The sequence below is a fragment of the Mya arenaria genome, chromosome 4 (genome assembly GCF_026914265.1).
Source record: "Mya arenaria isolate MELC-2E11 chromosome 4, ASM2691426v1".
Lineage (NCBI taxonomy): Eukaryota > Metazoa > Mollusca > Bivalvia > Myida > Myidae > Mya > Mya arenaria.
The window spans coordinates 31,947,409-31,959,575 of NC_069125.1; the positions used below are offsets into that span (position 1 = coordinate 31,947,409).

General features: G+C 36.5%; 1 protein-coding gene across 1 annotated transcript; it reads left to right on the top strand.

Moving 5' to 3' along the window:
* Positions 1 to 231: 231 nt before the first annotated feature.
* On the top strand, positions 232 to 6,377 carry LOC128231965 (transmembrane protein 237-like). The gene is made up of 5 exons (XM_052945265.1): positions 232 to 545; positions 1,752 to 2,031; positions 2,759 to 3,074; positions 3,900 to 4,074; positions 4,894 to 6,377. Exons 1-5 carry the CDS (start codon positions 237 to 239, stop codon positions 5,089 to 5,091), a joined length of 1,278 nt encoding a protein of 425 aa, XP_052801225.1. The 5' UTR covers positions 232 to 236; the 3' UTR covers positions 5,092 to 6,377.
* The last annotated feature ends 5,790 nt before the right edge of the window (positions 6,378 to 12,167 follow it).

Below are 12,167 nucleotides of genomic sequence, written 5' to 3' on the forward strand. Positions count from 1 at the left end.
TATGACTAAAAACACTATTTTTAACAAGATACTTAGGTCTTATGCATTCATGGATGCGTCAGTGTTTCCGTTTATAATAATATGTGTTGTTTTGTTTTTTTAACGAACTTCACTTAGGTAGACGCATTTATTAGTTTGTATGGTTGTATGTAACCTTTTTCTTCCCGGCATATTTTCGTTCGAGTCAAATCAATGATCGCTTACATCGTTTCGGTATGTAAATAAGGAAAACAAAAATGTCGGAAACAAAACCTAAAACTGGCAAAGGAAAACTGCCTCCAATTGATCCAAATGCCACAGGAGATGATGCAGATAAACCCAAAAAGAAAGTTGTGAAAAAGAAGAAGAAGCCTGTCGAGGAATTAGCAGCGGAGGGTGTCGAACCACCAAAACGTACTCCACGAAAGAAGAAAGCAGCAAGTGCAGACTCGACTGCTGGGGAAGGCGCGGAGACAACTGCTCCTAAAAAGAAGAAACGGGCGCCTAAAAAGACAGATAAAGAAGGGGATCCATCTTCAGCCAGAAGTGCTACAAGTCAGGGAGAGGTATATCAATATTCATTGGACTTCTGGAATTTTAAATGTATTTTATGCCAATCTAAGGGCGGCTATCAAAGAATCATTTTCAATTGCACAATATACAGCCATATGTCAGACAATCTGACCTGATAGTTTTCAAAGATTGGCTGTAACATTTTTGTTAATTATCAGTTTTGCAAGAGGTGATGAAAAAAATAAACTTCACTTATGCACAAGGCAATTGTAACCACAGCCCCTCCTAGGTCCCATAGGTGTACCGGGGAAAATGGACCATGTTTTTACCTTCCGGGTTGCCCTCCAGTGCCCAGTGAATGCATTCATAGTCGGTTATAAAAGCTCATAAGAGCTTATGTTGTCTGTATATCTGTCTTGCCGACTTTAAATAAATCTTATCTTATTTTTTTTATTTTTTTAGTGGTTTTGTTTTTGCGCTGATAATAACAGGGAATGGACCTTAAGCTGTCCCTGGGGTGCGGGGGATTTGGCCGTGATTTTACCAGCAGTTTATGCTCGCAGGGCGGGGATTTACCCGGGATTGGCTGGACCAAAAGTCTCCGCTATTCTCCGGACCCTGGTTACAATTGACTGGTGCATTGAATTAAAAAGAAATGCTATTTTCAAAGACTGGCTGCGTATATCATTTCATCATATAATATAGCCCTTGGTAATTTAACAAAGATTTTTTTTTAATGAATCAAATCCTTTTTTATTGATAGAAGCGCCAGTCTTTTTTCCGTCAGTATTTCAAAATCAATGTCTGAAGCATAAGATCTTAAGTCATTTTAAGTACATAACTCAATTTAGCCTTGTTAGGATATGTCGTAAGCAGAATGAGTAAATTAAACTTCTGAGGGTGAGACTTGAAGCCTCAGATGTATACTGTAGGGCCTGTGACTTCATATTTTTTGACAAAGGTATTCATAACCTCATTCATGAGTACATGGTATTGCCAAGCCAAAAGCTATCAGTCTTTGTTTACTTCTTAAGATTATCAACTTTTTTAAGGATGGTTTTCAAAGGAAATGTTAAAACCATAAATCATAATGAAAGATTAAAAAATGGCTCTGTAAGCATCATATTGTATGGCGCAACTTCAACATATTAAGTACATGTACGGGTATATTTATGTACAGTATGAACACGTGTTTCTTATTGCTTCTCAAAATTACATGCATGCTAGTAATAATAAAACTGATCATAATTTTTCAATAGGATGTGAATGGAAGTAAAGCAAGCTTGATAAAGTCACCAAAAGATGGAACGCCCAGGAAGAAAAAAACAAAAAAGAAGGATAAGAAAGCTGAGCGTGGGGAAACAGAGGCTGGGTTTGACAATACCCTGACAGCTGAGCTAACAGACCTTCAGGATGACATAATACCTCACGATGCTAAGCGAGATGAGGAGGAAGAAGAGGAATATAAGAAACCGTATGCAACAGGATCGCATGCTGTACGCTCACAACCAACAGAGAAATTCTATATTGAAACTGATGGTATGAGTTATGTTTGATGTTTAATGCTTGTGTATAACCTGTAAAGGTAAAATAGCATGGGCTGTTTTATGTAAAGTTCAATGGTTAATTTCATTATGACTAATCATTAAGTTTTTTTTGTTGAATGAAAACATTGTACGGTAATGAGTACTTCTGTTACCCATTTACCATTTTGGCTGTTTTGTATTCAATTCTAGATGAACTTGTATATGAGCTGTGACTTGTATGTAGCAGAATTTCTAGTTTTACATCTATTATTCTATTTTCTGTTTCATTTAAAAGGGTTTTATAATGACACAGGAGGCTGGTAAAATCCTGGCACTGCCATCTTTCCCACTGACTACTTTTTTTTCTGCTCCTTTGAACTTAACCTGACCCAGCTTCTTACAGAAACTTACCCTGTATCTATCAAGCAAAATGGTTGTCCAGTTAGCGCAGTGGTTAGCGCACTCGCTTTTCACCACTGGGTTCGATTCCCGGCCTGGGCGCACGTGATTTTGGTAAGTGGTCACCAAGCCGTACAAGTGGGTTTTCTCCAGGTACTCTGGTTCTTCCCAGAACACAAGACCACACTCTTGTGCAAGATCGTGCCAATGAGAGTGACTTGGTATAAGTTATCACAACTTCCTTCATAATCGTTGTAAAATATGTAATGTTTAAACTAAGCATAATGGAACTCCTTCATATGAAACTCTTTCAAATATAACTTTTTTTTTCACAATTTCAGGAGGATTTAAGGGTGAAAACAAGAACAGGTTTGCGAAAAGACAATTAGAAGAAGCTAAAGAAAAGGCCATAGTTCATGAAGAACCCAAAAATACAACCATGGAATTTGCTCTCACAACACAGAAAGTTATACGGACATTTAGCTTATTTTGTCATGGACTTCTAGCAGGTTTATCTGTATGGCATATTGTTATGGCATACGTATTGTTAGACTTTCCGCTCCAAGATTTTATACTACATTATGGAAAACTAGCACTTCCAGTTCAGTGTATATTCTTCATATTACTGCTCATATGTACAGTATCAGCTCTTGACAGGTAAGTCCACATAATTTTTATAAGCTTGTCTGTACTTCAGAGAAAAATGTTCAGGTATTATGATAGCCTTGGTGTTGTTTTGGGCGAGCAAATTTGTAGGCTTTAGCAAAACTTAAATAAAAATGTGATAGATATTTGTATGAAACTCAGATCATATGTTTCCAGAGACCAGAAGCATACGTGTGCCAAGGCCAATAATTCTGGTTTAAATTCTTGTTCAGTTATGCCTGTTTTGACAAATCCCTAAAACTATTTTTTATTGACCCCAGATTAAAAAAATGGGCCTTTTAGTTCTTGTTGTCCTTACAAATTGAGTCGATCAATATCGTCGATATTGTATTGTCGGAAAACTTGAGAAATACCAATAATTAAGGAAGAGAAACCATTAAACCTTTTCACAAATAATTTTTATGTTAATCAGACTTGAGTTGGTAATTCTAAATCATAGGAACATAACTGTAAACTTGTTTAAAATGCAGGAAATTGCACCATTTTGGATACGAAAATAAAAAAAATCGACGTCGGGAGGGGACACCCCTTCCGACATGCCTTATGAAATTCCTGGCGGAAACCCTGCTTACAATCCAGTTGTATTGATTATTATTTAAAAAACAACAAGTATTAATCAATCGATACACAGTATACTGAAATGTCATGATAAGCATTGGGGATTTGTTTTGCTGTTTTGATTGACACTACTCTACCAAGCATTTTTGAGACTGTTGCCCTAAATTCAGATGAAAAAGGACCTGTTAAGGTTCATTCATTCATTCTGAATACATGATCTTAATACAAAATCATCATAACAACGTTATAATTTTACAGGTTTGATGTAGCCAATCCACGAGGAGGGTTTGTGTTAAAGGCGCTCACACTTCAGAATGGGACGGTCTCGGTGGTCTTCTATTTTGCTGCCCTTCTTGTGAGCCTATCCAACGCTGCCTTAGAAGACAAGATACACCTGTATGACCAGCAGTTACGCAATCTTACAGTCAATGAGGTACCTACCCAAAATTTATGCTTTAATATTAGTACAAAAAGAAAACATGTTAACGTCTTTTGAAGATTTCAGAAAATTGTCATCCAAAACTATTTAACATACACAGTATGAACTTCAGTTTCATACTGACCAATCAATACAATTTTGGCTTACTAACTAAACCAAAGAATTAACCAGTCTTCTACTATTGGCTGCAGGAACCACCTATATTGTCCTTTTACTGGCTTTTAGGTTAAATTTAAAAAAAGGCATATGAGGGTATTTATTAGATAGCCAGAGATATTATTATGAAAAAGAGTGAAAAACAAATATATAAGTATACACAATATATACAAGTATATTTTTCTGGTTAATCTAATAATAAAAGCACTTGAGCAATGTATGTTGCATAGTATGAGGTTGTTTGATTTTTCAAAGAAAACAAATTGTGATATTGTCATTGCCCTTTTGTTGTTGTTGACGTCATCAATGAGCACAAACTTTTACTTTTGCCATTGCTTGAAAAGTCTAGCTTTAATAATTATTCACTTATGCTGCTTTTTAACTAAAAAAAAACATTCGGCATCTGCTCAGTGGCGCTCATGTTTAATCTTGGTTTGGTATTACATGCATACATCCAGTGTTCTCATTAAGAACCATTAAAAATGGACGATTCAAATGACAATTGTGCTGGTTCACATTTGAAGAAAATAAGAGAATTGTAAGTAGAATAAGTAGCCGCTTGTCAGTTTCTTACTATTTGAGACGGTTCAACCAATACTTATTTAGACCCCTGACATTGCACAGGCACCATTTATCAAATTTTCTTCTTTTCTCCAGGAGTTGCTGACGTTGGGTGATGACGAGTTGCAGCTATGGCGGAACCTGAATACATCTCGGAATGTCCTGAGCGTCATTGGCTGGTTTGTTATCTCTCTTACACCGCTCACAGATCGCCTCACAGATAACCTCAAACACACAGACGAAGATGATCTGCTTGGAGTGGAAGTGGAAACAAACAAGTCTGCTATTGCTTAACATGCAAATTATTTATTAGTGTTTGACAAATATATTATCGTTCACTAGAGTGATGATGCTGTGCGTACAACATTTATCGTGATCGAACCTCTGATGAATGAGAAAGGACAAATGAGACGCAGAGGAAATATAGTGTTATATTAAATAATTTGTTTTACATATCATATTTTATACTGAAAATAATAGATCTGAATTTGAAAATATTTATAATCAATACTTGTACTGTTTACTGTTTAGAATATCAATTTCTTAGGTACTAGCTTTGTGTGAATGGTTTGTGTATTAATAATAGTGGAACTTGGGGGATTTCCTTACCTTGGCCACCATGACTCTTATTTCATAGATTATGAACCTCTTGAATTTCTTCGATCTTAATTCCAGTGCATGGACATATCAGAACAGATAAGTGAATGATATGCTTTTTGCTATTAGAATAACATGTTCGTGATTTTTATGTATTCCGTCCATATTATGAAAGTTAACTTCCTGTTGCCCAATTATAGTTATACCCCCACAAACAAAGTTTGAGGGGGTATATAGGAGTGAGCTTGTTGGTCGGTCGGTCTGTCTGTCGGTCGGTCTGTCGGTTTTCATGGTTTCCGGATGATAACTCATGAAAGGCTAGACAGATTTGAACAATTTTTGGTACACAGGTGTAACATCAGAAGATACAGGTCAAGTTCGATATTGGGGCTGGTGGGGTCAAGGTCACTGTTACTAACAATAGAAAAACGGTTTCCGGACGATAACTCATGAAAGGCTAGTTTTTCTTGTCATTAGTGTAACTTCTAAATTACTCAACAGATTTAAATAAAACAATACATGCATGATAAAAGAAGATGCAGTGTGTAGTAACCTTGGAGTTATGGCCTCTTTTCAAAGGAATGGTTTGCCATTCCTGTGTCCAGGCGGCATTTGGGGGTATTCGTCACTCCGGTGACAGCCCTAGTTTGTTTTAAAAACAATTGTTTGGTTTGTGATTAGTTAAATGTAAAATCAATTCAATCAATGAATTATTAAGACACATAAATTATGCATAACATGTAGGCTGTGAATGTCTCTTGTATATGTTTTTATGGCAGCAGATGTTTACTTACTACATTTATTATTTAACTTCATTTAACAATCTCTTAAGCATTGTGTACCTTTTAAAGTGTTGGAGAGTTTTGAATTTTGAGTTGACCCAGTCGGACAGCCCTTTTAGCATTTTTTAGCTAAAATAGTTCATTGTATAGATTTAAAGGTTGTGCATTTTTAAACAATGTAGTTATTATGGATTTTAAATATAAAAACTATAAATAAATAAAACATAAGAAAACTATCTTTTGTTTTTGAATTGCCTCCCCTTGTATAACTCCCAGTAGTTGAATAATTTGGACAAAAGTGATTGTTTCCCTTAGATTAAAAATGGTTAGGCTATCACGTACTATGGTGTACTTTTTGCGTCAAAGTGCCAATCGGAACACCTCGGCCAGTATCCAACAGGTAGTCTATCTCGAAGCTTGCCGAGTTGTTACGATTGTCAAAGTGCAACAAAATTCTCTTTAAACTAAAGTACAGATTTTATTGGCATATGGACAAATTTGTTGTCAACAGTAATCGTTTAAACACAAATAATGTAATTTTCTACGCCACATGTTATTTTTAAAATATGTTATCAAGAAGCAGTTGATTTATGTACTTTTTTCTGCATTTGTTAATTTCATAGCAAAGTAAACACATTTTTCAAGTTTGACGTATTTTGTACATTGTAAGTTGTCATGATTAGATATAAATTGATGTGTTTGTATTAATATTGTACTACTCACTTGTTCAGACACAAACAGAGATGAACTACTCTTAAAGGCCTAGTTTAAGGAATGTTTGGCATGATATTCCCCTGTGCATCTCCCGCTAATTGCACTGGTGTCACAGTAGGGGCCAATTTCCTGTGTATTCGTTCATTGGCTCAGGGCCATATAGGGTCCATTTCTATAATAAAACTTCTAAAACTGCACAACAGGATACCCAGATCGGAGATCTGATAAGAGGGATGAAGGCAAGTAGTTTAAGATTAATAAACAGAGGTTGTGTACTATACACAGGTGTTTTTTTTTGGTGTTTTTTTTTGGGGGGGGGGTCACATATAGAAGGCTTGAACTAGGCCTTTAACAATGTGTAATGGTCATGGATATCGCGTAAAAGCACTTTGTGAATGCTCCCTCCCTTTTTACTTAGTGAATGCTTTGCTAAATACTTAGGATATTAGTAGCTACTGACCTTTTTCTTTTTTGGTGACAAATTCTATAGACATCTTGTCAAACACGTAATGTTTTACTTAATACTGTTTCGCGTGATAATCCTTGGATTACTATAACTATACAATATATACAGTTTTTAGACCTTGATGACCAGTTTGAATGACCACTGGTCAGTTTGATTTTGCACAATTCTGCGCCTTGACAAAAACATGTTGAATAACTTAGACCAGACCCATGTCTGTGCGTTGGTACGTCGAAGTTATTTTATAAAGGTAGTAACTAAACAATGACTAAAAAGAAGTGTTTTACATACAAGTACATAGGAGGCTCAAACAACCAAACGGCCAAAAAAAATTCTGAAGCACTACGGATGAACGTTACCTATGTGTATATTTGCTAATGGCCTGTGTTACGTTGACGTTCCGCTGACCAGCAGAGTTATCCAACAGTTTTACTGGATTCGTTTTTTCCTCGCCCGCAACTGCTGATCATTCTTTGACATTTCACCGTGCTATTACTCTAATTGAAGCCGACACTACATTAAAATCTGTGACGTTTTAGTCGTTTCTTGAGACAAAGAAACATCCAATAATGTTATGTCTCGCCAGTGTTTTTATTGAAGACGCAAAATTACTCGAAGACAAACCAGAAAACAGGAACCAATATTTCCCTGAGCAGCGACTTAAATTTTCTCAAGAGCATAACGAGCCTTGTCGAGCTTGTTTGGAAATTGTCTTTAAATTGATTTAGTCGTGCAAATCCTATTGGGGATGGACTCTAATGAAATGGAAATCCAGGAGGGATGTAATCATTAGTAATAATCAAATCGTGTCCCGATTATTCGCTTGGCGAAGCTCTCGCAATTGGATTCCTTGGCGTTAGCGCTACATGTTTTGACAGTTTCGAATCTTATAAATAGAAATGGAAATATATTCCGACCCCGTGCCGTTCGACCAGAAATGGAAATTCATGGAGTAGAATTCATTTTCTAGTCTAGAATGTATTTTCTGTCATGTTTGAAACAAGCCGGGGATGGTAGGGCTCATTAGAGGGTCAACTTCTATTCAGAACAAAACCCGTTCGACCGACCAGCCAATTTTCACAGAATCGAAACCGTCTCAAGAGACGGTCCGGATCGACCCCGGTAGCCGTGTAATTTGCATTTATATCTACCTCGCATTCGATTTGTCTAAGAACTGTCCAGTCCATCTTTTTTGGTCGGCTCATCGTTGTCCAAAGCGATTTAAATATCTGTAAAAGATCCGGAGAGACCAACCTCTGTATTGAAGAAATTTACCATTTTTTCTTCCGCCTCAGTGCCTGTATTGAGAACTCTCTAGAGCAAATAAGTGTATTCCATGGCCGAGAGTGTATGATAGGTTCATCCGAACAAAAGCGTAGGATGGCTTGCGGAAACGAGGCTTCCCGAGTTTTCGTAGAACACCCTGCGCAAAGGCTGGGATGAACCTATCTTACACGAGCGATAAAAGTAGATGTCTTTTCTTCCACCTCAGTTAAACAAAATAAGGGTTAAAACTGTATTTTAATTCATTTTTTACACACGGATACTCTTTTTTATCCTTGCTCGTGAGCAATGTATGGATTTCCAGCATGGCCAAATATTTAGATCTACCGATATGGGGTGGGAGAATCATTTTCCGTACATATGATTTAATAAATCATATATATGTATTGATATAATGCATTGTCATTCTTCTTGAGGAAGCGACTTTTTTTAAACCATTTGAAACATAGGTTGGTTGTCGAAAATTGAATTTTAACCAACACAACGTTATGAATAATATGTATTGCGCGATTAAAGTACACTATCGGATCCGGGTGCGCCCTTAAAGCATTATTTCGGACTAGAAATTGTTAAAATGATCTTGGGTGAGTATCCCCAAACATCCTCATGCCAACACTTTAAACCAAATGAACTAAGGTTCTGAGGGACGGGCCCCAGTCAAAAGCTTACACCCTAAATTACGCACCCTCTAACGTAATATCCGTGATCCACCCCTGTAGTACATACTTGTAGAAGATACTTACAAACTCAATGAAGGTAAAAGTTTTCTGTCAGTGGATAAGCGCATTTCTTGTTTATTACTACCACACATTTTGCATTTACAGTTTAAAGACGAGCAAAGTACGCTAAAGAAAGCAAAATAGTAAATCAGACTCAGTCAATACATATACTGAAATTGAGCTTAATTTGGTTTACTAACACCAAGTTATACTAGCTCGATTGTGAAGACAGCTTGAATCAGTATCGAGTCCGTTCCAGGGCAGAAACCAGTTCTGTGTCCTTTTTGAGACATCTGAGAAAGTATGCCTACGGTGCGGCTCGAAGCCACGACCTGTTGGTGGAGAGGTGCTTATAGGACACCTTCTAGAGCATTGTCACCATGAACTAAATTTAATGTATATATCTTAATATTTTTATAACAAAATGAAGATCATAGAAATTATGCCCTATTAAATTATAGTAGCTGGTAGGCTTCTGCGATTTTAAAACAACGATTGCAGAGAAGTCCTCCAACTAATTGTGTAAACGACTTAAACGTGGTTAATTCTTCTAGTTTTGTCAAATTTAGCCAAAAAGTTAATTGATTGGTCAATATTTTATCCAAAAATAATATTAACCAATCAAAGCATTTAAATGTACAAACTAACCAAACGATAACCAGTGGACAGCTTAACCAAGTGTTAAACAATGGCTGCTGATGGCTTGTCCTCAAGACTACACTCATTTTCTTGGCGTCAACCATGCTCCTCCTCCACTTGAAGGTCCTGCAAACAATAATATGCAATTTCAACGACAGAGTGGGACAAGATACAAGCAAGTTTTTGTTATATCATTGCTCTTCAGAATGTCATTAAATTCTCCACAAACAAGCACTTAAGGGATTATCGCTAACATGATTGAGCCTCTTATACCAGATTAAGGCCAGAACTAAATTCCAGTGGTCCTTCTACGTGGACAATGGCTACAGTGGTCAGTTAAGCTGGGAGGAGACAGTATGTCGCCTGTACGTGTTATAAACCACGGACAAGCGGCGAAACAATACAATAGTTTCTATTTCTGTTTTTCTTCTAAAACCAATCCAGCAAATTTTATAATCGTTTCTGCTAGGTTGACCGCTGACCAAAGAACAATCAAGTTAACCTTGTGTTTATTTTGCGGACATTATTCTAAAATAATGACTTTGATATGAATATCTGGATCTAATCTACTGAAATAATACTCCGCTAAGTGACTTATAGTAATGTGTATCAAAGCCTGCAAAGAAACACCAAAACGTATTAGAAAGTAGCTATTATCGCATCTTCTGCAAATAGCAGAGATTAGCGGCAATGTCCGAACGCACAAATGTGTATGATTACATTTGTACGCCGGAGTAGGCACTATGATTTCTGAAACAGATCCTGTGGCCTGATTGTACAAAATCTGTCTACTCACATGTCGGATTGACCGTGGTGGCCGCAAGACAATAGGATTATGCCTTCAGATATTCATCTCCTGATGGCAAGAGCAAAGAGCTTCCAGACGCCCTAACCAACTCCTGTCTTCGGGCATAAACAAATATGCTTTGGATAAATAGCAAATGCAAAGATGTTTAATACAATTCGGCATTTTAATGCAACGGAAAATGCTGCGGCAACACCTATCATGGTCAAATAAAATGACACAAAGATAAATATCCAAACGACTTACAAACAAGAAACACACAAAAATGCACACAGGAACCCGCGGCTGACCTTTTCCGTTGTTATCATTGATGAATGGGAGTTAACGGTATGTGTCAGTGGTAGGTGTCCGACGATGACAGATATCATCGGTATCACTAATACCAATCAATCATGTCTCAATTAATGTTGCTGCCACCACCAAGCAGTTGCAGCATAATGTTTTCGATTTATTTTGTGTGTTTACATTGATTACTTGTGTATCATGTCCTTTGAATTCACCTCAAACTTATTCCAGGAACAATAGTAAATTAGATAGGTAACTCTTTATTCCAGGAACAAAATAACATTAAATAGTTTACTCTCTATTCCTGGAACAATATTACATTTGATGGTTAAATCTCAATTTCTGGAACAATGCCATATTATATACGTTACCATCTATTCCAGGAACAACATAACATTTAATAGTTTACTTTCTATTCCAGAATCTAAATGCCTCTGAACGATATTACACTGGATAAATCACTCTCCATTGCATGACAAATATTATATTATATTGAATACTCTCCATTTTAGGAACAATAAGGCTATATCCCAGGAACAATATTACACTGTATAGTTTACCCTCTATTCCAGGAACAATTTACATTTGATGGTTTTACTCACTATTTCAGGAACAATATTACATTTGATGGTTTGCTCTCCATTTCAGGAACAATATTACATTTGATGGTTTGCTCTCTAATTCAGCAACAACATAACATTATACGGTGTACTCCCTCTTCCAGGAACAATATTACATTTGATGGTTTCCTTTCTATTCCAGGAACAATTTACATTTGATGATTTGCCCTCTATTCCAGGAACAATATTACATTTGATGGTTTGCTCTCTATTCCAGGAACAATTTACATTTGATGATTTGCCCTCTATTCCAGGAACAATATTACATTTGATGGTTTGCTCGCTATTCCAGGAACAATATTACATTCGATGGTTTGCTCTATATTTCAGGAACAATATTATATTTGATGGTTTTACTCTCTATTTCAGGAACAATATTATATTTGATGGTTTGCTCTTTATTTCAGGAACAATATTACATTAAATAATTTACTCTCTATTCTAGGAACAATATAACAGTTG